The sequence below is a fragment of the Geotrypetes seraphini genome, chromosome 6 (assembly GCF_902459505.1).
Source record: "Geotrypetes seraphini chromosome 6, aGeoSer1.1, whole genome shotgun sequence".
Lineage (NCBI taxonomy): Eukaryota > Metazoa > Chordata > Amphibia > Gymnophiona > Dermophiidae > Geotrypetes > Geotrypetes seraphini.
Genome location: NC_047089.1, coordinates 129,995,676 through 130,023,072, shown reverse-complemented (window position 1 = coordinate 130,023,072; position 27,397 = coordinate 129,995,676). Strand labels below are relative to the sequence as shown.

The window sequence follows — 27,397 nt, the reverse complement described above, 5'->3', positions numbered from 1 at the left end:
TCTGAGCAACTATCAGCCTTTGCCCAATTTATATTTTAAAAGCTGCTCTACCTTCTTTTTTTTTTTTTTATTATTTATTTATAGAATTTTACAATATCACCAAGCATATACATCTTGTACAGTAAAGTGAGGTCAAACAACATACTAAACTGAAATTCCAAAATTAAGATATACCACAATCATAGTTCAATTGAAAAATAATAATGGATAAATAAAATAACAATATCCTAGCTGATCTCACACTAGTCCTCAAAATTATTGGATCCAAGATTAAAGAGTAGAACAAATGTAATTCAAATTAATTTAAAAAGAAAAAGTCCATGTCTTACTAAAGTGCAGGGAGTTAACCTTCCATGGGCGCTGCTGTTGTTATTCCTTTTTCAAGACGTTTCCCTGAGAGAAAACCAATTAATTGAGACGGTTCTGTAAAAATATACTTCAATGATAAATATCTAACCACACATTTACATGGATATCTCAAGAAGAAAATGCCACCTATTTGAGTCACTCCAGGTTTTAAAAGTAGAAATTCTTTCCTTCTTTTTTGAGTCTCTCTAGAGACATCAGGGAAAATCTGAATGTGCTGTCCCAGGAAGTCTTTGGACCTATTTTTAAAGTAAAGTTTCATTATCCAATCCTTGTCTGGGGCCAAAGCGACAGACAACAAGAGAGTGGCTGGAACGGCCAGTTCTCTATCTGATTGTTCTAATATTACGGAAATGTCCAGTGACCTCTCCTGGGGTTCTTCAATTTTTTCTTCTTTAGATTGGGGTTTGGCAGGAAGATAATACACTCTTGTAAGAGGAGGTAAGGAACTTTCAGGAATTTCCAATATTTCCATAAAATACCTTTTCACCATTTCTCTAGGAGAAATTGACAGGATCTTTGGAAAATTTATAAACCTCAAATTATTAATTCGACCGTTATTCTCCTGTGCTTCCAACTTCTTCCTGAGTATTATATTATCTTTAACCAACAAATCTTGATTTTGTTTCAGAAGCATTAGCTCCTTATTTGTATTTTGTGACTCTATTTTAAGTTGTGACATATTCTGCTTTAGGTCATTTAATTCTTCTTTTTGTACTTTTAATTCTTTATCCAAACTTTTTATTTGGGGATTTAAAGAATTCCCCAAATTCACTACCAAATCCCATAATGCATCGAGTGTGACTTTAGGTGGTTTTGTAGGTGAAAAAAGTTGTAATGGTGTAGTATCTAAATGTTCTGGAATTAGCTTTACCTCGGTAGCGTCTTGTATTTCCCCAGCCTCTGTTGTCCCGGTCGCAAGTCCTTGCAGAGATAACATATCACTCTGCGTTGTTATTTTCGGCGAGCCCTCCATGCTGGCCTCTGGGAACGAAGAAGAAACCACCTCTTCGGGTGCATTCTGGTCCCGTGGAGAGCTAGCTGCTTGCGGCGTCGGTTGAAGGGGTGGCGTCCTAACGTCGGGGCTAAGAGTGACATCAAGCTCAGGGGATCTCCCCACCGTTCCACTCTCTGGCGGTGTCCCCAACGAGCTAGCACCCGACTCTTCTTGCTCCCGTTGTAGGCGTCGGAGAAGATCATCAATTGTTACCACTGGGGTTAAGGGTCGTCGGGAGGCTCCTCCGGCGTTCCTTCCCCGTCTTTTTGGCATAATTAAAGAAGAAGAAGAAAGGTCTTCGCCGACGTCCTCACTGCAATAGGCATGGAACAACCATCTTAGATCCAACTATGGGGAGCAGGATCCGGGTCAGGTCAATTTTCCCAAATCAAAAGTTACCTCAATTGGATTCCCGGACTCCTTGTGGCTCCTAAGGGGCTCCCAAGGGGCCTTGCGTGCCCCTTAGGGCACGCCCCTTTGGCCACGCCCTGCGGCCGTGCGGCTGCGGCCGCAACCGCAGCAGCGGCTGCCTTTTACGATGTTGGAGACGGACCCAATGACGTCAGGGGTCCGTCTCTGTGGATGCCTGTCGGCGTTGCAAACCGGGAGGAAAAGAAGCCGCTGATGCTGGAGTCTGAGACCAGCCACGAGTCTCCTCACAATATCCTCCAGTCCGGTAACTGCTCCCAGATTGCTGCAGCAGCGGCTGCCTTTTACGATGTTGGAGACGGACCCAATGACGTCAGGGGTCCGTCTCTGTGGATGCCTGTCGGCGTTGCAAACCGGGAGGAAAAGAAGCCGCTGATGCTGGAGTCTGAGACCAGCCACGAGTCTCCTCACAATATCCTCCAGTCCGGTAACTGCTCCCAGATTGCTGCAGCAGCGGCTGCCTTTTACGATGTTGGAGACGGACCCAATGACGTCAGGGGTCCGTCTCTGTGGATGCCTGTCGGCGTTGCAAACCGGGAGGAAAAGAAGCCGCTGATGCTGGAGTCTGAGACCAGCCACGAGTCTCCTCACAATATCCTCCAGTCCGGTAACTGCTCCCCCTCTACCTTCTTTTAAAATGTTGATGCCAACAGTCTGGTTCCACCCTGGTTACGGTGGCATCCCTCTTTCATCTGGAAGCATTGGATGCAGGCAGGTATATCAAGTTCAAGTTTCAAGTTTATTGGTTTTTGATATACCGATCATAAAACAAATATCTGACCGGTTAACAATTAAAAAAAAAATTTTTTTTTTTAAATAAGAGTAAGAATTAGTTATTGGTGTGTTGGAGAAATTAGTGAAAACATATTAGACATATACAGACAAACATGACTGTGAGGGAAAAAAAAGGGAAGGAAGGGAAAAGTTACATAATATAAGAGGAAATGAGATAGAGGGAGGGGATAGGACATAAAGGAGAAGGGTGCTTGGTATAAGAGTTATGCGCAGGAAAACAAGAGAAATTTAGTGCTGGAGTGAGTATATAAGTGATTAGAAAAGATTAAGATTTATTAAAGGCATCTTGGAATAGGAAAGTTTTAAGATTAGTTTTGAATTTAGTTAAATTGATTTCATCCCGAAGAAATTGAGGGAGAGAGTTCCATAGCGTAGGTGCTGTTATGGCAAAATTAGTCTTTCTTGTATAGTAGGATTCTTTTAGGGAGGGGATGAAAAGGAGTTTTTGATCCGTAGATCGTAAGATACGGGGAGAACTTTGAGGAATTAGCAATTTGTCTAAAAATAGGGGCAGATGAGAAAGTTTGATTTTGAAGGAGAGTAGTAAGATTTTATAAATTATACGGTGTGTGACTGGGAGCCAATGAGCCTCCTTAAGAAGCGGAGTAACGTGCTCGAATTTACCTGTTTTGTAAATGAGTTTGATAGCGGTGTTTTGTATAATCTGCAAACGGCGTAGTTCTTTTTGGGGTAGTCCATTTAGTAATGAATTGCAGTAATCTAAATGGGAGATTACTAAAGAGTGAATAAGGGTCTTGATCGAACCGGTATTTAGGATGGAGATGAGTGAACGAATGATACGAAGTTTAAAGAAACAAGTTCTTACTACTGTACTTATGTGATCATGGAAGGTGAGATCTCTGTCTAGAGTGACGCCCAGTAATTTTATTTTAGTATGTAAGGGTATGGATTTGATGTAGATAGTTCCAGGTAATGTTTCGGATTTTTTAATAGGAAGGAGTAAGCCACAAGATTTAGTAACATTAAGTGAAAGTTTATTGGCAAACAGCCAATCACTTAAGATGTCTAATTTAGAGTTAAGATCATTAATATCCGATGAATTGGAAGTATTAATGGGGTAGAGTAGCTGGATATCGTCAGCATAAGCGAAAATTGAGAATCCTAGTGATTGTGCCAAGGAAAGAAGAGGGGATAGAAAAATGTTGAATAGAAGTGGGGATAAAATAGAACCCTGAGGAACTCCAAAAGTTTGTGTTACTGAAGGAGAAGTTTGGTTTTTTACATGAACTTTGAAGTTGCGTTGATGAAAGTAAGAAATAAACCAATTGAGAGCAGGACCTGTGATGTTACAGTCTGCTAGTCTAGATAGGAGTAAAGAATGGTCAATGGTATCAAAAGCTGCAGATAAGTCAAGTGAAATTAATATAACCGATTTTAGATGATCATGAGAATATTGTATAGTGGATATGAGACCTAATAATGATAATTCTGTAGAATGAGAAGTTCGAAAGCCAGTCTGATAAGGATGTAGCGCGTGTGTTTGATCAAAGAAGTCTGATAATTGAGAATGAATCACTTTTTCAGTAAGTTTGGAAATGAAAGGCAAATTAGCGATAGGACGATAATTGTTAGGTAAAGAAGGATCAGTATTGTATTGTTTCAATTTTGGAAAGACTAAAGCTGATTTCCAAACTGTAGGAACGCAACAGTCAGAAAAGGATTTGGAAATCATTTCCCTAATATAGGGTCCAAAAAAAGAAAATTTTTTTTTGATAAGATGAGGAGGAAAACTTTCCGTAATGTTGTTAGGTAAGTTGATAGATTGTTAAACAGTGGATAGTTGTGTTAGTGAAGGTACTTTGAAGTTTGAGAGAGAACTGAGAGGTAGAAAAGTTGAATATGTATTTTAGATGATGTGATATCAAAAGGGAGAATGCTTGATTTTTCACAACTGCAACAATCATTTGGCATAGCAAAGTCTCAAGTTTATAAATGGTTGCAGATGAAGAAGGCCATTCAGAAGGGGTTACCTGATTGGAAAAATTTAAAGGATCTGTAGAGTTTGCCTGGCCTAAGCTTCCAGATTGATTTCCTAGGACAGTGATGGCTAACCTTTTTGAGCCCGAGTGCCCAAACTGCTGCACAAAACCAAAGAATTTCCTCAAAGTGCCAGCACGTCAATTAAATCTTAATAACAAGATTTTAGTATCTAAAAACTCTTTATAAAGTTGCCTGAACTATGTAACATCATTTTTAAAGGTTGGAATCTTTGTATTGTCAGAGAATCAATTTGATTCACAATCCTTTGGTTTTCATTTCAATTTATTGGCAATTTATAATGTTTTAATGATTTCATTCATGGGCTGAATACACACATACTTTTCTCTGTCGCTGCACTCTTTGACCAAAAGATTTGTAAGCCTGCAACCACGTCAAGGTAGACTCTTTCAGCAGCTCCCCTCCCTCCCCCTTACCTTTGTGGCCAAGTCAAAATGATCTACCAACAATAAAATTTTAAAAACACAAAGCACGCTGTACGCAGAGAAAATGTTAATTATCATTTATATTCCACGGGTTTTCAAAGAGGTCAAGGCAGATGACTTTATGCAATGTCACCTCAGTAACAACTATACAAAAATAGACAAATATTCCCCCTCCCTTTTTACTAAACCGCGATAGCGGTTTTTAGCGCAGGGACCTGCGCTGAATGCCCCACGCTGCTCTTGAAGCTCATAGGCTCCCTGCGCTAAAAAACGCTATTGTGGTTTAGTAAAAGGGGGCCATAGTGCAAAATATAGACAGCATATATAAATTCTCAAAACGGACACATTTTGATCACTAAATTGAAAATAAAATAATTTTCCTACCTTTGGTAATTTCATCAGTCTCTGGTTGCACTTTATTCTTCTGACTGTGCATCCAATATTTCTTCCCTTTTTTCAGCCTCCTGTATGCTTTCTCTCCTCCAGACCTCATTCCCTCCCCAAACTTTTTCTTTGTTTCACCCTGCCCCCTTCTTTCTTTTTCTCTCTCTCCATACCCCCTTTCATTCTGTATGTCTGTCTTTCTCTCTCTCTCCATGCCCCATTTTTCTTTGTTTCACCCAGCCCTCTTTCTTTTTTTTTTTTTTGGCTCCCTGTCCCCCCCTTTCTTTCTTTCTCCTTGCCCTCCCCTATGCCACCACCATTGGGAAAATGCTGCCACCGCCACTGGGGAATAGGCTGCCACTGCCTCTATCGGAAACAGGCCGGCGCCGAGTTCGCCACTCGACGTCAATTCTAACATCAGAGAGGACGTTCTGGGCCAGCCAGGCAGCGATTGGCTGGCCCAGAATGTCCTCTCCGACATCAGAATTGACGCGGGTGGCGAGAGTTGGTCGGCCCCACAGGGAAAAGCAGGGAGAACTTGGCACCGGCCTGTTCCCAATGGCGGCGGTGGCACTCAAGTGGCTAAAGAGACGCAGTTTGCCAGCCTAGGGAGAACACTGGAGGGTGGCCAGCTGTGCACCCCCTTGGGGCGTAAAACCGAGGCAGACCGCCCCCACCCCCACCTTGGTATGCCACTGTCTGTACCTCTCTCCCTCCCTATAACCAAAAATTCTCCTTTCTTCTATTCCCCATGTACACAACCATCTCTTTCCCTCCCTTCCTCTCTCCCAAGTCCTTGCCTTCTGTGTCCAAAAACACATTCCCTCCCCCACCTCAGCATCTCTTTCCCTCCCTTCCTCTCTCCCAAGTCCATGCCTTCTGTGTCCAAAAACACATTCCCTCCCCCACCTCAGCATCTATTTCCCTCCCTTCCTCTTTCCCAAGTCCATGCCTTGTGTCCAAAAACCCATTCCCTCCCCCACCTCAGCATCTTTTTCCCTCCCTTCCTCTCTCCCAAGTCCATGCCTTCTGTGTCCAAAAACCCATTCCCTCCCCACCTCAGCATCTCTTTCCCTCCCTTCCTCTCTCCCAAGTCCATGCCTTCTGTGTGCAAAAACCCATTCCCTCCCCCACCTCAGCATCTCTTTCCCTCCTTTCCTCTCACCCAAGTTCATGCCTTCTGTGTGCAAAAACCCATTCCCTCCCCCACCTCAGCATCTCTTTCCCTCCTTTCCTCTCTCCCAAGTTCATGCTTTCTGTGTCCAAAAACCCATTCCATCCCCCACCTCAGCATCTCTTTCCCTCCCTTCCTCTCTCCCAAGTTCATGCCTTCTGTGTCCAAAAACCCATTCCCTCCCCCACCTCAGCATCTCTTTTCCTCCCTTCCTCTCTCCCAAGTCCATGCCTTCTGTGTGCAAAAACCCATTCCCTCCCCCACCTCAGCATCTCTTTCCCTTCTTTCCTCTCTCCCAAGTTCATGCTTTCTGTGTCCAAAAACCCATTCCATCCCCCACCTCAGCATCTCTTTCCCTCCCTTCCTCTCTCCCAAGTTCATGCCTTCTGTGTCCAAAAACCCATTCCCTCCCCCACCTTAGCATCTATTTCCCTCCCTTCCTCTCTCCCAAGTCCATGCCTTGTGTCCAAAAACCCATTCCCTCCCCCACCTCAGCATCTATTTCCCTCCCTTCCTCTCCCCCAAGTTCATGCTTTCTGTGTCCAAAAACCCATTCCCTCCCCCACCTCAGCATCTCTTTCCCTCCCTTCCTTTCTCCCAAGTTCATGCCTTGTGTCCAAAACGCACTCCCTCCCCCTTTTGTGTTCCCCGTTTGTCTCCCAGCCCATCTTAGCAACTTTCTCAGCAAAATGTAGCTCGAGCCGCGTAGGCTTGTCTTCTATTTCCTGCCTGTCCCGCCACGCACATATAGCCGATCGGAAATCTTCCCCGACTTCAGCGCTGACGTCGGAGGGCAGGCTTTGCTTAAGCCCTCCCTCCGACGTCAGCGCTGACGTCGGGGAAGATTTCCGATCGGCTGTGTGAGCTGCAGGGCAGTCAGAGTAGAAGACGAGGCTCGCGGCTCGAGTTATATTTAACCCCGCGGGTCCCCCATCGTCCCCGTTCAGCTCTCTCTCCTGTGCACCCCCTGGTAGTACTGCCCTGATGGCGGCCCTGCGCGTGCCAGCTGCAAGGCCTTCGCGTGCCACAGTTGGCACGCGTGCCATAGGTTCGCCATCGCTGTCCTAGGACATCAGGCCGCAATGTTGTTTAAATTAATATTGGAATATTTAAATAAAAAACCAAAAACTAATCTGAGAGATATTTGGAGCATTGAGATTAAGCAGCAGATTTCTGCTTCTCAATGGCCACGGATTAGGACTTGGAGGATGATAATGCATATTAAACCCTTATAGGACCGATATAAATGTCGGCTTTTCCTTATTATGACTGGGATAGCCATACAAATGGTTACTCGCAATTGGAAAACCTGTGATCGCCTTAATTTTACTTTTTTGGTGGGCAAATTTATGCTTATGTTATAAGTATGAAAAGATGAATGCTGTTATACTGGAGGTTATTTAAATTAGTTTGGGGTCCACTGATATCTTTTGTGGCTTCACTATAGTTATTTTTATTTTTTATTTTTCATTGATTAGCTCACATACATCCAGGGGAGGGTGGGTTTGTTTTTGTTCCCTAATGGAAGAATTGGATGGGAATGGGGGATCACTTTTCTGTATTATTATTGATTGATTATAAGTGCTTATTATGATTATTATATGTATGTATATTGTTTTGCACTTTTGTTGGCTTTGGAAAATTAATAAAGATTATATAAAAAAAAAAAGCTGCTCTACTTCCTTTTTAAATGTTGATGCCAACAGTCTTATTCCACCCTGGTTAAAGTGGCATCCCACTTTCCGGAATAGGTTCCCCCTTCCCAAGAATGTTTCCCAGTTCCTAACATATCAAACTCTTCTCACTGCACCATTGCCTCATCCATGCATTGAGACCCCAGAGTTCTGCCTGTATCTTGGGTCCTGTGTGTGGAACAGAGTGTGATTCATTTCTGAAAATACTACCCTGGAGGTTCATTATTTCAGCTTTCCACCTAAGAGCCTGCCCTCAAACCTGAGGTCCTGAAAATGGCATCAGAATGTGATGTCACAACAACTCGGTAAAACCAGGCAAAAGTATGAAGAGAGGACCAAAATGCCACCCTGCAAAATTCATCAGGATGAATCGTGCGAGATTCCCCCCACGATGTAGCCACCCGTCTCATCGAATGGGCTTTAAGTAAGATTGACAGTTCAAGTTCATGTTCACTTTATTTTTGATGAATCGCCTAATTAAAACATTCTAAGCGATGTACATTTAAAAACAGATTATAAAAGGACATTCAATCATATTAGTAAAACATTAAAAAAAAACCAATAAAACACGTATTTGTTAAATAATTAATTAATACAATAAAAACAAACATGAAGAAGGGAGGAAAGGGGGGAAAAGTTACATATTTTCTAATGGTGAAGGGAAAAAAACATATATTAGGAAAAAACATAAAGTAGGGATGAAAAATAAAAAGAGAAAAAAATTATTCATTAAAAGCATCATTAAATAAAAAAGTTTTTAAGAGTTTTTTAAAAGAGATAATATCTCTATCCTTTCTAATAAAAAGAGGCAGAGTGTTCCAAAGTTGGGGAGCTAAAACAGAGAACATATCGTTTCTCCTTGTTCCCACAATTTTGAGTGAAGGTACCAAAAGTAACTCTTGTTGTGATGAGCGAAGAGTTCGATTAGAATGATAAGGGATAATCATTCTAGATATAAATTGAGGGGTGTTATACATTAGGACCTTAAAGACAAGAAATGCTATTTTAAAAGTTATTCGATGGTTAATGGGTAGCCAGTGTGGGTAGACAGCTGCTTGCCGCGGGCGAAGGAAATCGTTGAAATGGCCATGCTAATCCATTGAGTGATCGAGGATTTGGATGCCGACCTACCACAATGAGGCGCAGCAGTAAGAACAAAAAGGTGAACAGTTCAAAGAAGCCACTGCCAGACTTTTGTCTAAACCCTCTTCCTCCTATTAATTATTTCTATAGCGCTACCAGACACACGCAGCACTGCACAGTCACAAAGAGTAAGAAACAGTCCCTACTCGAAAGAGCTTGCAATCTAAACAGGCAAGACAGACAAACAGGATGTCATGGATATAGTTAAGGGGAACGGTTAATCAGTGGGCTGGGTTGGAGGGCAGAGGAGTAGGGTTAAGGATTAAAAGCTATATCAAAAAGGTGGGTTTTTAGTCTGCTTTTAAATAAGGGAAGGGGCTTGATGGACAAACTCGGGTAATTTATTCCAGGCATAGGAGGCAGTTAGATGAAAGGAATGAAGTCTGGAATTGGCAGTGGAGGAGAAGGATAATGCTAAGAGTGACTTATCTGAGGAATGGAGTTCTCTGGGAGGTGTAAAAGGAAAGAGAAGCGAGGAGAGATATTGAAGAGCAGCAGAATGAATACACTTGTAGGTCAGGAATAAGATCTTGAACTGTATGCAATGGCAGATAGGGAGCCAGTGAAGTGACTTAAGGAGAGGGGTGACATGAGCGTAGCGAGGTTGGTAGAAAATGAGTCGCACGGGAAAGCCAGGACTATCTAACTGGGAGTCTTCTTAGGCTCCACCTGATCCTTCCAGGCTTTGGCAGAAGAAGCTATAGGAGAGGGTTACTTCAAGCGCTAGAGAGTCGAGAGAGCTACCTCCGAATAACTGCGCATCAGCAAGGCTGAGCGCTCAAAAGCCATGCCATAAGACCAAAATGCTGTGGGCTCTCCATGGACACCGGTCCCTGACTGAGAAGATATGAATGAAAAGGGAGCCAGAGCTTCTCGTCCCACTGAAGACGTACGAGAACCACATATCATTAGAGACACCAGGCCGGGGTGCGTTGCTGTCCGGTGGATGACCCGACCAACCAGAGGCTAAGGAGGGAACATCCAGGGCCAAACCAAGGCATCCGACCCTAGCTTCTGTGCTCTTCATCGACTGAAAAAGCGTCCGGCCTTTAAGTTCTCTGCCGAAGCCAACAAGACCCTCTGGGGCAAACCCCAGCTCTTAAGATCAGACAGAACACCTCCTGAGAGAGACCATACTCCTGAGACCAGGATCTGTCAGCCGAGGAAGACTGCTGGAACATTGATGACTCTGGGCCGCCAAGACAGAAGATGTGCTTAAGCCAAGTGGAACACTGCCGATCTTTCTGGCCCAAGAGAGAGAGCACCAGAGCTACCTCATGATGTACACATGCCACTGCTGTGGCATTGAAGAACTTGCAATGCTGCTCTTTCTGAAGGGGCTGGAGAGTGAGTAGCACCAGCTGAATTTCCCAAAGCTCCAGACGATAGGGTCAACCAATGTTGAAGACCAGGAGTCCACTGCCCTTGAATGGAGCGAGCCCCACAGTGAGTCCACAACTCAATAGGTTGGCATCCATCCTAAGAGTCATTCACTCAGAAATCCGAAGAAGCCAGCCCTGGCTGAGAGCCACCAGCTCAAATTGCGGCTACCTGGCTCCATCCAGGGAAGCAGCATCTGAAGGGGGAAACTCAACAGAGATCACCAAGATAGGTGGGACTTCCGTAAAGGGAGCATGGATGCTCTGGTCCAGGGGATTGCCTCCAAGGAGGTTGCCTGAGACCCCGGAACCTGCAGATTAAATTAGGCCGAGAGAGCCAGACAGTCCAAGAGAATTCTGATCTGTTGACGAAGGTTCTGTCCACTTTCCCTGAGAGAAAACACACAACCCTGTCTGGAGATGAGGAGAAGCCCCAGAAACTCCAGGGACTGGGAGGACTCCAAGTGCCTCTTCCTGAACTTGCTAATGCCCGTAGCAGAGAAGCTACTGTCCCCACTGCACCTTTGTATACCCAAGATGGAGTTTGGATCACCCACTCTCCCAAGAAGGGTGGACTTGGACCCTCTGCTGGTGGAAAACCACCTCAACTACAATCACTTTGATGAAAGTGCAAAAGCTGTCACGAGGCCCATGGGGCAGAGCTGCGAACTGGAAATGCTGAAATCTGTGAAGCCCTGGGTAGATTGAAATATGGAGGAAACCTCTGTAAGATCCAAGGACACTAGAAACTCCCTTGGAGACAGCAGCTAGCACTGTGTACTTTTTTGCCCAGTTGGACAAAGGGAATTCATAAGAAGTGGGTGACCAATTGTAGATCCAGAATATGTCTCCAATCCTCCGAGCCTTTCTGGCATGAGGAAATATCAAGAGTATCCGTCTAAGCTTCCATTCATAGACTGTAACAGGTTCCAGCGTCCCGATGACTAAGAGGCATTGCAGAATAGTGCAGACCCTGGATTCTGTTGTGGTCAATTTGCTGGAGTCCAGAAATCAAGCTGGAGGTGGGCAAAGGAGGACTAACAAGCGTCCAATGAAAATTGAGTCCACTCCTGACAAAACTGTAGAAGACAACCTGCGAGGGAAGAGGCCACACCCAACCCCTGGTGAGATTGCCACTTTCTTCTTTCTTTTTTGGGGGGGGTGAGGTGTAGCCATTGCACAAAAACCTGAGGATGCCTGGAATTGGAATCGTGAAAACATGAGCATAGCTCTTGGAACGTTTCTAGGAGGAAAAAAACAGAGTATCCCTGATGATACTTGTGGAAGTGACAAAGAACTACGATCCCCTCCCGAAGTCCAGCAAAACTGGTTCACAAGGAGAAACATAGGGCGGAGTTCACAACACCTGAGTACTGTAGAGGACATCCAAACCTATACCAAACAAGAATCTGACCCTTAAAAAAGGCGGCCACTGAAGATGAACCTCAAGGCAGCATCCTCATCCAAAGACAAATCCAAGGAGTTTGGTGCTCAGACACTGCACCAGCAGAGAACGTACTAAAAACTTGAATGAGATAAAAAAGAGTGCCTCCACACCAACCAGCACCAGCGGACAACTGCATACACCTTCAAGGAAGTGGCCACTACCACTCGGCTACCTGAGGATGCTGGAAAAGAATAGTTTGTAAGTAAACATCCACCCTGCGATCCTGAGAGTCTTGAAATTTCATTCCCTCATCACTAGGGGGGTTGTGCGCTGGAAAACCTGCACCATGGCAGAATCTACCTCAGGCTGTTCAGATTTGCCAAAAATCAGGATTCAGGAGATAAAGTTTAGACATAGCTTTAGCTGATTGGAAAAAGCTTTCCAGGGATCACAGTGTTCTGAAATCAAACCAAGAAGCTGTGGACTGAATGGAAAAAGGCACAGGAGAACAGACCAGGACCAAATCCAAAGAATGGGAAGGTAGAAGATCCAAATGGAGCTCTTTCAGAACAACAGATGTAAAGAGGCAGACAGAAGCCCACTGAAAATGTGAAGGATTAGTACTTCCAAATCCGGACGCTCAGGGTGGCCGAGACCAGTTCCAGCAAAGGCATCATCCGAATCCAATTTAAATGCAGTAGTTGGAGACAGAAGCATCATAAAATTTGCATGGCAACTACTGCAATCGAGGTCTGGCATGGCCAGGCAAGAGAGCTCCTGAACAGGAAGCTTCGCCACAGATACCATTGACCAAAAAAGCTCCAAGATGCCGCCGGCTGTGTCAAACGAGCAGGGTTTGAGGATATGCCATTCAGAGGAGCTGAATAAAATCCAGTGAAAAGGCCTACTCCACCACCAGGGCAGGACTCTGTTGAGGTATATGCGTCATGTCAAAATAGTCCCAAGACTCAGAATGCAGGCGTACTGCGCCAGACTCCAGAACAGCCCCTGGGCAAGATTTTCTTTGGAAGGCATGGACCCAGACTGGCTTCCCACCCCAAGAGCACATAGAGGAAGCGAAGTCCGCAGCTCCCACCCCCTCCCCCAGCGTGCGGTACAAAATCACTGATCCAGCACCCATGTGGCATAATCAATGTCCATATCCAATAAGATTAGGGACAGGATTTTTGGTGCGCTGCGGGAGGAGCCCATGTTCCCTGTCGGGAGGGAGAGTCCTACTTTTGTGCGGTGGGCACGATCAGGGTTGCATACCTTTTGAGATGTGCTTCAGAAGGGGGTCCTGGTGTCTTTTGAAACTTTCCAGCTTAGTAATGCCTTGCCCATAGGGGACTTTCTGGCCTATTCTCAAATACGTCATTTTCTTCACTCTCAGGGGTGGGATGGGGGGTCCTATCAAGTTTCAAGTTTCAAGTTTATTGGTTTTTTATACCCCGATCATAAAAACAAATATCTGACCGGTTAACAATAATATGTAAAAAGGAAAGCAAGATATATTTAATTGTGTTTAAAGAGAGTAGTGAGAAAAATAGAAACAAATAATACGTATAGACAGACAAGACAGTGAGGGTAAGTGGGAGGGTTAGGAAAAAGTTACATAGTTGTAGGAGAAATGAGATAGAGGGAAGGGATATAACATGGGGGGCGGGGGTGCCTGGTATGAGTGATATGCTTTGAGAATGATAATTAGGTTGAAAAAGAAATCAACGAATGGACAAGAAAAAGATTAAGAATTGGCGTAGGCATCTTTAAATAGATAAGTTTTAAGATTAATCTTAAATTTTGGTAATTGAGTTTCGTCCCTAAGAAATTGGGGGAGAGAGTTCCATAATGTGGGTGCAGTTATGGCGAAGTTAGTATTCCTAGTGTAAAAGGATTCTTTTAGAGAGGGAATGAAAAGGAGTTTTTGATCAGATGATCTTAATGAACGAGGAGAACTTTGGGGGATTAAAAGTTTATCAAGAAATAGAGGTAGGCGTGAATGTTTAATTTTGAATGTAAGTAGTATAATTTTATAACATATCCGATGAGAGATGGGGAGCCAATGAGCCTCTTTGAAAAGAGGAGTAACATGTTCGAACTTGCCGACATTGTAAATGAGTTTAATAGCGGTATTTTGAACAAGTTGCAGCCGTCGTAGTTCTTTTTGGGGGAGTCCATTGAGAAGAGAATTACTATAGTCTAAGTGTGAGATGATTAGGGAATGAATTAGTATGTTAATCGAGTCGTTAGTTAAAAGAGATCTGAGGGAACGAATAATACGTAATTTGAAGAAACAAGTTTGTACAATAGAACTGATGTGATCGTGAAAAGTTAGTTCTCTATCTAAAAAGACGCCTAATAGTTTTATTTTAGTTTCCATACGTAAAGGTGTGGATTTAATGTAAATTGTACCAGGTATTGTTTCAGATTTTTTAATGGGGAGAAGAAGACCGCAAGATTTGTCAGCATTGAGTGAAAGTTTGTTAGAAAGGAGCCAATCGCTTAAGATAATCAGTTTGGCATTTAGTTCAGTAATATCTGAAAGGTTTGAGGTGGTAATCGGGTAAAGCAACTGTATATCGTCAGCGTAGGCGAAAATAGTGAAACCTAGTGATTGAGCGAGAGAAAGAAGAGGGGATAGAAAGATATTGAATAATAGAGGGGATAAAATGGAGCCCTGAGGGACTCCGAAATTTTGAATTACTGAAGACGAGATTTGGTTTTTTGAATAGACTTTGGATTTTCGCTGATGAAAGTAGGATATGAACCAGTTGAGAGCGTGTCCTGTAATATTACAGTCTGACAGTCTAGATAGTAATAGAGAGTGGTCGATGGTATCAAATGCCGCGGATAAGTCGAGAGAGATTAGTAGGACCGATTTTAAGTGGTCGTGAAAGTAATGTATAGTAGAGATGAGACCTAGTAATGATAGCTCGGTGGAATGTGAGGAGCGAAAGCCTGTCTGATACGGGTGAAGGGCATGTGTTTGATCAAAATATTCGGATAGTTGGGTGTGAACGATTTTTTCAGTAACTTTAGAGATTAACGACAAATTTGCAATTGGGCGGTAGTTATTAGGTAAAGAGGGGTCTGAGTTATATTGTTTGAGTTTAGGGAAGACCAATGCAGTTTTCCACGATGTTGGAACTTGACATTCAGAAAAAGATTTGGAAATCATTTCCCTTATGTAAGGTCCAAAAAAAGAGAAAAATTTTTTGAGTAAGTGTGGAGGGAAGGTTTCTACTATATTGTTTGGAGAATTTATTGAGTGTAGAATGGTGGATAATTGGGAAGTCGTGGGTACTTTGAATTGAGAAAGAGAACTGAGAGGTAAGAAGGATGAATCATTGTTGGTAGACGGAGAAAAAGGGGGAACAGGTGGTCCGAGATGGGTTCTAATATCGATCACTTTTTTGTGAAAAAAGTCGGAGAGTTCGTCTGCAGATGGGGATGTTGCAGTTGGTGGAAGAAATTTCTTTTTTGAATATTTTGATAGAGATTGAGCTATGTTAAATAGAGTAGATGAATTACTAGTTTTTGAGATAAGTTTTGAATAATAATCTTTTTTTGTCAGTTGAATGGTCTTTTTGATCCTTTTGCTCACATGTGGTTCACTCTTAAGAGCCTTCCTAAACCTATCTCTGTTCTTTACCAATATTTTCGGGGCTCATTTTCTTTTCCATCTCTCTATCAACGGGCTTGGGAGGTGGATTTGAACTGTATATTCTCTGTTCAGGAGTGAGCTACGATTAATACCAAAGTGGGAAAGGCCTCCTCTTGTGTACTTATCCAGGAAAATGGCTATAAAGTTTTTACAAGGTGGTACTATACGCCGGTGCGTCTCCAACGTATTTTTCCTGGTGCTTCGGCCCTGTGTTGGAGATGTGGGCTGGCCCTGGGGACATTTTTACATATTTGGTGGGACTGTCCCGTTCTACAGCCTTTCTGGAGGCAGGTGGTGGGTTGTTTATCACAATTGTTACAAATTATTTTGCCTTTTTCTCCGCAGGGTTGTTTGCTAGGCCTTTAGAAGTCGCAAGATTGTTGGCGGTATATAAGAATAAAGTTATTATTATTATTATTATTTATAATGTATGTTTACGTTCTTGGCAAACTAAGATTTGGCGCTGGGGTCTGGCGGCAGCTAAATGCTTGATTGCCGCTCATTGGAAGCAGGTCCTGGCACCCACTAAACTGGACTGGACTGGACTTTAAAGCTTAGGTTTATCAGTAATATGGAACTGTCTATTGCAAAGCGCCATGGTTACTATTATACTTATACCTGGACTTGGACATTGCTACTTGACAAAGTAGATTCTTTATTTTGAGCTTACTTCTGTGGGGTGTGGGGGGGGGTTGTGGACTGGGGGGGGGGGGCTCTCCTGCACAAACAACAGGAGGTCCTTCTTTGCTGGAGGTGGAGCTTGGGGGAGGTATGTGGAGTTCTGGTTATTGATGGGTATCGGGGGCTTGATTGTTTTGCTGGGTTTTTCTCTGTGCTCTGTAGATTTATTGCTGGGATCCTTTGTATGTTCGTTTGTTTTCACTTGAGCTGTCCCTGATATTCATACTTTGGTTTGTATATTTCAAAATTTTCAATAAACATTTATTAATAATAAAAAAAAAAGATTAGGGACAGGGGAGTCCATCCCAATCGATTTTGAGTCAAATCAAGGGGTTTTTGAGGCAGAAATAAAAGTTAGAAAAAAAGATTGATTTTAAAATCCATCTCAACTATAATCATTTTGATGGCCTCCATCATGAATTCGCGCCAAATACGGCAAAAATAAACAAAAAACAAAAATAAAAAAGAGCAATTTGGGGTCTCTGGATGTGGGGAACCTGTACCCTATCCAAAGAAACTGTGAAAAATAAAGTTTAAATCGATCCACAAGCCACCCCTGAAGTTCCCATAGGAAATAATGGAGGTACTCGCAGTCTCTGTAGTGCCTTTGCCTGTCAGCGTTTTTAAAGCAGCTGTTATGATTTTTATTGAATATAAGAACATAAGAATTGTCGCTGCTGGGTCAGACCAGTGGTCCATCGTGCCCAGCATTCCGCTCACACGACAGCTCTCTGGTCTAAGACCAGCACCCTGAGACTAGCCCTGCCTCCGTACATTCTGGTTTAGAAGGAACTTATCTAACTTTGTCTTGAATCCCTGGAGGGTGTTCTCCCCTATGACAGACTCCGGAAGAGCGTTCCAGTTTTCTACCACTCTCTGGGTGAAGAAGAACTTCCTTATGTTCGTACGGAATCTACCCTCTTTCAATTTTAGAGAGTACCCTCTCATTCTTCCAACCTTGGACAGGGTGAACAACCTGTCCTTATCTACCAAGTTGATATTGAAAATAAATAAAATTTCATGGAAAAAAAAAGTTCTTCTACTAATAGCAGCCAACTGGTATGTTTCTGGTTATCCACAAAAATTGATTTAGATCAATGTATTGGGTAAACTGCAAAACAGCTAACATTCAGTTTCTCAAGAAAATGCAAATTAGCCACCATTTATCAACCAACCAGAATTTAAATGACACTTTCAGCAATGGCCCAATAACTTTTTTTTTTTTTTTTAAATACCCACAGAAAAAAATGCTATTAATAAAATAAAATTACTGCAGACACCAAGAACAAGAATGTGTTATGAGGGGCGATCAATAATTTATCCACCTCAGTAGGAAAGAAAAATTTTCTAAAATTTTTGTTTTATTTTCCAGTATAGTTCCATGACAGCTCTTTACACTTCATCCACTTTTACTACAATGACTTTTACCCCTTTGAAAATAATTCTTCTGTTTAACCTTCAAACCAAGATGTCACAGCTTCCTTGCCGTCTTCATCACTTGAAAACTGCTGTCCATGGAGATTTTTTCAAAACTTGGAACAAGAAATAATCTGAGGGAGCCAGGTCAGGACTGTAGTGTGGATGGTTCAGCTCCTGAAACCCACATTCTCAGATGGTAGCCTATGATTGTCATGACATGTGCACTGGTGCATTGTTGTGAAGCAGCAGCACGCTTACTATGTGTTTTCTTCATTTTTTTCTCCTTGATTGACTCTCGCAAAGCGATAATTGTGTTGGAGTAACTGTTCCCGGTTATCGTTGTCTTGTGTGGCATGAACTCCAGAAACAAGAGTCCTTCATCATCCCAGAAGACAGTTGCCATGACTTTGCCTGCAGATTTTTCTGTCTTAAACTTTTTTGGGGTGGGGGATGACTTGTGTTTCCACAGCTTTAACTCCATTTTGGATTCAGAATATCTGTGATAGACCCAAGTCTTATCTCCAGTCACCAAACAATGAAAAAAATTGCAACTGGTCTTCGGAGAATCTCCAAGTTCTCTTGAAAACACTGGAGCCTCATGGCCTTCTGATATGGCATCAGCATTCTTGGAACCCATCTTGCACTAACCTTGGACATGCCCAACTTTCATGAATTATTTTCCAAACTGTACCTACCGAGATGCTCATTTCTTCAGCTATTTGGGAAACCTTAATTAGTCTGACAAAATTAAATCCTCGACTTTCATGCACATTTCTCTGGAAGTTGCTTCCACGGGCTGTCCAGTGTGAAGGTCATCTTCAATGGACTCTCTACCCCACTTAAAACTGCTTGCTCCAAAATTTTACTTTGTAGGATGATGGGGCAGGCTCACCATAAACTGCAGTCATGCGTTCATGGATCTCCTTTAGCTTTTTCCCTTTTGTTGTGAGAAATTTTATCACTGAATAGTGCTCCAAATCTAGCAGTTTTTTATTTGATTCGCCCAAGGACTCTCCTAACATCTTGTTTCTTGGAATGTTAGACTCACACTGAGTCACAACTGTGCATGAGTAACCTTGAGACATGTCACAACATGCACAGACTTGTTTCAATATGCTTGCTACTTTCTTTCATATTCAGGTAGATAACTTATTGAACCCCCCTTCATATTAATCATGAAAAGCAAGGATCCGAGACATTTCAAATAGATTTTATAACCCTCAGAAATTTTATTTTAACAATTTGTATTGTGAACATTCCTGTGTATTATCAAATAAGTCAAATGATTTAGAGAAACCCATCTGAGAATCAAGCCCTTTACATACACAAATTAACTTTGCACTTTCACAGTAAAACATCAACTTGGGGCAGCATTTCTTCTACAAAATCACCTTCTTTCTAACTACAATGTTGTCATCAATTATATGTCAGTTTACATACAGCTCAAGGGTGATTACAAGCTCCAGTAGTTTCAACCGTTTAAAAACGTGATTCAGTTCTTTTACCTGACAGCCATAATTTGTCAACTGATTTCGATAAGCAGCAATCTCAACAACAAAAAAATTATATGCCATTTACATTCCAACTAGCACCCCCACTGTTTCAAATACTCTTATGGGAAATTATAGAAACAGCACTCTACCAGCACCTAAGTTGCAAATGCTGTTCAAAACGGTACTGTTAAAGCGCCTACTGGTGCCTAAATAATGCATGCCTATGTAGGCACTTTAGGCTGCCGAATGCCACAATGGGAGTGGCTAACACCGGAAGTGGTGTTAGGCGACCTAAATTGCTTACATAGGCGGAATTCATGACAAAGACAGGCACCAGAAATGTAGGCCCGGAAAACCCTAGCCTACATTTCTGGCACCTATCTTTCGTGGAGGCGCAATTCTGTATAGGGCACTGTAATGTGGTTGGCAGCCACTTTTTAGGTGGCCACTAATATCAGTACCCTATAAAGAATCTGGGCCTGTCTCCGCATACCAAGCAGACAACTTATGGAAATCCAAAAGTTAAATTTTAATGAAGGTTAGCATAAACTGCATATGTCCAGTAACAGAATTGCCTGTAAACTGCCCATAAAAAAGGTGTGCAAAATCAGGCACACCTCTTTCTCTCGCAACCAATTCTTCCTTCAGAGGCTGATGCTGTAGTGAGTAGTTATAGGACCACCTCAAGAAATCACCAGAGGCTAACAGAGGAAGAGCAGAAGCTGCAACAATTCCCTGCCCCATCTAGTAAGTTTTAGACAACAGAATAGAGTCTCATTGAGGACACTTGAGCAAAGTCTAGGTGAGAGGAGGAAGGGGATGTATGTCTCTTTAGATTACTGTTTTGATTTAATCCAGTTATGTGTATTTTTTGCTGTCAATACAGTCTTTTCATTAATTAAGCAGATATGGTATTTAATCTTATTATGGAACATACTATAACATGGCGCATTTTTTTTTCATACCATCAGTTTAAAACATAGGATGGTATTGGCTGTTAAAAGGGAATATTGGACTATGTCAGTCACCAGCCAATTAGACTACACTTTAAGGCACGGGTGTCCAACCTTTTGGCTTCCCTGGGCTGCATTGGACGAAAAATAATGTTTCTGGGGCTGCACAAACGTGCAAACGCTGCAGCAAGACAGAGGAGGGAGCCAGCAAGAGGTAAACACCTGGGGGCAGCAGAGGAAAACACTGCATCGCCCTCGACCGGGGCTGCACAAAATACTTCACGGGGCCGCATGCGGCCCTGGGGCCGCAGGTTGGACACCCCTGCTTTAAGGTATAACGGACTCTACTATGTTAACTTTTGTACAGTAGACTCAAAAAATTTTCCTGCTCTCTAATCAGTACAAACAGTATAACAATATAATTTTGGAATAAGTGTTAAAAGCTGTGTCTTATAACTAATGACTACCTGTACAAAATTTTACAGCACCAACTTCCTATCTGCATTGTCCAGTATATAAACCTGATTCTGGGAAGAACTCATTTTTCCATAGTAAATATTTAAAATGTCATGATATAAAATAATCCAACATAAAATGCTCATATACAAACCTTATATGCCATTGTGAATAATGATAAAGTATCCAATACAGTAAGGCATACTTCGGTGGCAATGTTTGCTTCCAGTAAAGCCTGGTGAAGAACATCTGCATCCGAATGGCCATAGCCTGGAGAAATTTGGAAATAAAGATATTACTGCCTTAAACCTCCATACATGCATTACAAATAAATTGCTAATGCTTTGCAGTATGTCAGCAACAGAAGTAGAGCTGAATTACAGTCCTTTAGAAAGGTGCCAGGCATTTAACTAAGTAGAGATTTTAAAATGCTTCCATTATTAGAAAAAAAGAAAATACTCCAATCAAATTAAGCTTTTGTTTTCCCATAGGACCCCTTGTTTGTCTAGAACACATGCTGGGGAAAATATGCATTCGGGGAAGGATCTGGTTAAACCTTCAATGATATGGGAAATCATGCAAAATTGTTATATAGTACAAGTTAAAAGCGTCAGATCTTCAAAATGAACTAGTTTTACTGCTCAGAGGGATAGGGAAGGATCAGCCTTAAAATGTCAGTTAAAACTTACTAGAAAGAACCTCGATGCTTGAAAATTCATCAAAGCGTGTTAGTAAAAATACTGTGGTAAATCACTTTAGGAACCAGCTTTTTGGAGAGAGGTAGCCTTTAGTTCTTATTTTCAAATAATTTTTGCCATAGACATGGGGGGGAGGGAGATGGGACCAGACGTTTTTTTAAGCCTGACACCTAGATACTGCTTATATTCAACTATTATGTCCCACAATTTTACAGCACTAGAGATCAATGATTTCCATTACAAAAGTATTTTATCATTCTGAACAGACATCTTGTTTTTTGCTTAGATTGTATAATATTATTAGGTTCTTTGTCTACATTAATTGGGTTGTTTAGTAATTTGGAGTCAGAGTAGAAATTTATCAGGTTCATATGTCAATATGATGCTTTGCTACTGCTCTGGAGAGGATGCTCATTAATATTATTCAATCATTGTTGAATTGTGAAAGTTATCCTTAGGAGGAGGAAAAATTAAAGGTGTGAATAATGAACACAGAAGATTTAGAATCAGAAAATAATATTAAATATTGAACTAGGCCAGTACTGGGCAGACTTGCAGGTCTGTGTCTGTGTATGGCCGTTTGGTGGAGGATGGGCAGGGGAGGGCTTCAATGGCTGGGAGGTTGTAGATGGGCTGGAGTAAGTCTTAACAGAGATTTCGGCAGTTGGAACCCAAGCACAGTACCGGGTAAAGTTTTGGATTCTTGCCCAGAAATAGCTAAGAAGAAAAAAAAAATAAAATAAAATTTAAATTTAAATTGAATCAGGTTGGGCAGACTGGATGGACCATTCGGGTCTTTATCTGACGTCATCTACTATGTTACTATGTGTCACTTCTCGATTTCATAGGGCCATAATCTGGGAAATAATAGCACCCTTCTATTTAAAGCTTCTTTGTTTTCAGTTAGAACTGTACCCCACCCCACCACCATTATCCCCCTCTGCACTGAATAAATTGGATTTCTGATTAATAATTACTGGAAAAACACCATCTTTTGTGGGATTCCAATGACATCATTCTGTTGATCCGGAGATGGCAATTCTTATGTTCTTATCTCTTTCTTTTTTAATAAATTCTGAGGATCCTTTTGTTACTGCTGTGCTATAGGGCAGTAGCTATCAAACCTGTCCTGGATGGCTACCAGTCATTTGAGTTTTCTGGATATCCCTAATAAATTTGCATTAGAAAAATTTGCATGCCTATCAACCCCATTATATGTACATCTCTCCCAAACTTATTCATCAGGGATATTCTGAAAACCTGACTAGAATGTGGTATATCAGAGTAGGTTTGAGGACCACTGCTCTAGGTTGACTCAGCATTAAGGCTGACTGTTTCCTGCACTTGCTCTTATTCTTTAAACTATATATATATATATATATATATATATATATATATATATATATTTTTTTTTTTTTTTTTTATTGAAGCCTATTATATTATTGCAAGACACTTGTGCAATTTTTTCCTTCTTTTGCTGAGAATTGTTATTTAATATATCAGTAACAAGGGATTGTATAAGAGGAAGAGAAAGCATGGGGTACTGTGATAGAAAACAAAAAACGTTTGACTCCCAGCATATTTCTGTGAATAGTAACATATATTCATTTTTTACCTACTATATATTAAAGTAAAGCTTGATAGAAGATAAAAATATTTAAAACAAACAGTAAAGATCCTTGATAAACAATGATTTTAAATGCTATATGAAAATCACAGGAATACCTAATTACTTCAGAATGTTTGAATGTAAGAAAACTTGACAGTGATGGTAACCCTCACCATAGGGCATAGTTATCAATGTGGGCTACCGTTAAGAAGGTTTATTTTACCACAAACTAGTGCTTTTTTAGTTCAAATCCCTAAATAACTGGGGTTTACAGAAAATAGCAAGTCTTAACTGTAGCTCACTCAGATAATTTTCCCCTAAATGCAAATAAGGAAAATGCATTATTCAGGAAGCTCTAAGAAAAGTGTTGCAGTTTTTGTGTATAAAATAAATTTAAGCTACAGACAATAATGTATAAAATACATAACAAAAACTTTTATGGTCAACTAATTTCTTCATTTGCTGAGTTTCTTGGCTTTGCTTGGCCCAATTGAGGTTACTTCCCTACTTGCTGTTCTTTGCCTTGAAATCCACTCATATTAAACATGAGTCAATGGATAAGTCTCTACAAAGCTCACTACTGGATGGTCATAATTCATCAATTACAATTTTTTTTCAGATGTAAAGCAGTGGTGGAAAATTCCTTTGCTAGAGTTGCTAGAGTTTGCTAGAATATTCAGTCAAACAACTGTACATGTAAAGAGGTGGCCCAGAGTCCTGCAATAGCACAAAAGGCTGCTTAAAATCTGCATCAAAAATGTTAGAACCAATAAGATATTTTGAGAGCCTGTTCTTTTTAACATTTTTATAAATGATATTGCTGAAGGGTTGTCGGTACAATTTGCCTCTTTGTGGATGATACCAAAATCTGCAATAGAGTAGACATGCCGGATAGTGTGAATAACATGAAGAAAGACCTGGTGAAGCTTGAAGAATAGTCTGAAATTTGGCAGCTAAAATTTAATGCTAAGAAATGCAAGATCATGCATTTGGGCTGCAAAAACCAGAGGAAACAGTACAGTTTAGGGGATGAAGAACTTAAGTGCACGACGGAAGAACGGGACTTACGTGTGATTATATGTGATGATCTTAAGGTGGCCAAACAGGTTGAAAAGGTGATGGCGAAAGCTAGAAGGATGCTAGATTACTTAAGGTGAGGTATGGGCAGTAGGAAAAAGGAGGTATTGATGCCCCTGTATAAGACTCTGGTGAAACCTCATTTAGAATATTGTGTACAATTCTGGAGGCTGCACCTTAAAAAAAAATATAAAAAGGATGGAGTCGGTCCAGAGGAAGGTTACTACAATGGTATGTGGTTTTCATCATAAGGTATATGGGGACCAACTTAAAGATCTCAATCTGTATACTTTGGAAGAAATGAGGAAGAGGGGAGACATGATAGTCGTTTAAATACCTACATAATATAAATGTGCATGAGTCAAATCTCTTTCATTTGAAAGGAAACTCTGCAATGAGAGGGCATAGGATGAAGTTAAGAGGTGATAGGCTCCGAAGTAATCTGAGGAAATACTTTTTTCCGGACAGGGTGGTAGATGCATGGAACAGTCTCCCGGAAGAGGTGGTGGAAACAGAGACTGTCTGAATTCAAGAGTGCCTGGGATAGGCAATGGGATCTCTCAGAGAGAGAAAGAGATAATGGTTACTGTGGATGGGCAGACTAGATGAGCCATTTGGCCTTTATCTGCCTTCATGTTTCCATGTTTCTACAAAAGATTATAAAACTGTAAGAGGACTTGTCTTGCTAGCGTTACCAAAGATATGACCTATAATGGTCATCTAGAGAAGATGCTCCACAGTGAACAATTCCTTGGGATGTTTTTTTCAGTAGCCTGAGAGCCAAGAAACTTTTTGTTATGCCATGTCCAGTCACTATCTATTTGGGAAATAATAAACTAAAGCAGAGGAAGTCAAGAAGTTGTCTGGGGTGTCGCTGCTTACTGAAATTTACATTACTCAATTTAAAAATATTACGCTTTCCTGCACTATTTAATTGTAGCCCCATGAATATCTTCACAAGCAGAATCAGAGGTATGGTGCTGGAGAGAAGGCAGTTATTAATCATACTTTATTATTGCACTGGAAGCTGAAATTTATTATCATTGGAGGAATCAGGTTCTGTAAAAATGTCTCTAGGAACAACTAATGGTGAGGTTGGTGGCACATACTGTTTAGCCATGTACTATATTTCAGTCTTATTTCCATGAATGTGGAAGTAGCATGAACTGACCTTAAATGGAATATTGATTAAAGGGCTTCTCCCATTTTCATCTATGGCAAAAATCCTTGATGAAATACAACTCAAAGTTGGCATAAAATGTTGAAATGTCTGCTGTTTATTGAAGGATAGTTCCTTCTGCTGCAGGCTTATTTTGATGGATTATAGCAGGGGTGTCCAATGTTGGTCCTCGAGGGCCGCAATCCAGTCGGGTTTTCAGGATTTCCCCAATGAATATGCATGAGATCTATTTGCATGCACTGCTTTCATTGTATGCTAATAGATCTCATGCATATTCATTGGGGAAATCCTGAAAACCCGATTGGATTGCGGCCCTCGAGGACCGACACTGGACACCCCTGGATTATAGTAATCTAGTTGAAAACGAAACTTCCCAGTCAAAATGATTTAAGCAGCATAAATTTTACAAATTAAAGTAATAAAAAGAAATAGCAGTGCATTTAGACGGAACAGAAACTTAGCAGTTTTGTGCTGAAAGCAATAATTTAAGCTGGCTTCAACCTGATTAAGTCTTACCATTGTCTACAGAAATTCCAAGCACACTTGATATCTTTCTCACACTGAAAACACAGAAAAAGTCACTTCATTATTGAACACTTTTCATATCCACACAAAGTGAATCATGGACTTTTAATTCTCTTAATAATCCTCAATTTCTAAATATTCATGTATTTTCTATGTATGACAAAATGTGGGCACTTGATTAGATACAGCTGGGTTACGACATATAATGGTTTAAAAAACAGATCTGGCAAACACAGTTTGTGAACAATAAGAAATATTTTGAGAGTATTTTTCAGGGGTTGGGGAACAACTCATAAAATTACTAAGCATCTACCATACCTATGTTCTGCATTCCTAGCAAAAGTAGGATCATAATGAGTAAAAGAACACTTGCTAAAATTATCAAGTCTGTTTCTTCGGTAGGTCTTTTTTTTTTTTTTAAGCAGTGAATTAGAGTAGGGAACATAACCAGCAGGTCAGCTGTCTCCCCCTAACCTCTTCCTCACCCAATCAAGCCAGAAATATTTGTGGTAGGAACAGGGGCAAACCAAAACCAACCAAGCCTCCCTCCCCCCTCAAAAACTTTTAATTAGCTACAAAAATCACTCCAAGAAAAAAAATGTTCAAAGGGCTTTCTATACCTGAAGTAAACATCTAACCTGTATCAACCATCCAGTAAAACTACTGCTATAATTGCTGAATCATTCAATTAATTCATCTGTATGAGAGTGAAGTCTGGATTCTATTTAGTACTGGACAGCCAATCTAAAAGCTGAACCTGAAGCTAGGTTAACACCTCTCTATATTCCTCAACAATGGAGAGCTAGGGGTTTTCCTCTTACAATTCATTATACAGAAAAATACACAAATTGTGGCGTAATCTCCGGAAGGGTACCATTCTTCTACTGCCGCTAGGCACATTTGCAACAAAATCCTACAAAGACATAAGAACATAAGGATTGCCTCTGCTGGGTCAGGACCAGTGGTCCACTGCACCCAGCAGTCCACTCTCGCGGTGGCCCTTAGGTCATAGAATAAATCCCTAATTGAGTCTAGCCTTACCTGCGTATGTTCTGGTTCAGCAGGAACTTGTCTAACTTTGTCTTGAATCCCTGGAGGGTGTTTTCTCCTATAACAGCCTTCCGAAGAGCATTCCAGATTTCTACCACAGAATAGTATATATATATATATAGCAAATGCAGCCCTAGCTCAGACTAGGACTGAAACTGCAACAACCCTGCTTGTGAAGACAGCTCCCAAAAAAATATAGAGTCCTACAGCAGTGTTTTCTAAGTCAGCTCTTGAGTACCCCTTTGACAGTCAGATTTTCAGGATATTCCCAATGAATATGTATGAAGTTGATTTATATACAATGCCTTTATTATATGCAAATCTCTTTTGTGCATATTCATTGGGGATATCCCACTGTTCTAGAGCTTCAACACATCAATTACAAGATAACTAGAACACG

The 27,397-nt window shown here is 41.3% G+C and overlaps 1 protein-coding gene across 4 annotated transcripts in view; it reads right to left on the bottom strand.

Moving 5' to 3' along the window:
* Positions 1–27,397, bottom strand: part of DOCK9 (dedicator of cytokinesis 9) — a 1,074,749-nt gene that overhangs the window by 248,219 nt on the left and 799,133 nt on the right. For 2 of the 4 annotated variants that reach the window (XM_033947593.1, XM_033947594.1), the window contains exons 38-39: positions 25,939–25,982; positions 21,013–21,128 (exon numbers count right to left, since the gene is read on the bottom strand). In XM_033947593.1, coding sequence (XP_033803484.1) covers positions 21,013–21,128; positions 25,939–25,982 — 160 coding nt within the window. The remainder of the gene's footprint in view (positions 1–21,012; positions 21,129–25,938; positions 25,983–27,397) is intronic. The other 2 variants (XM_033947591.1, XM_033947592.1) reach the window with 1 other exon arrangement.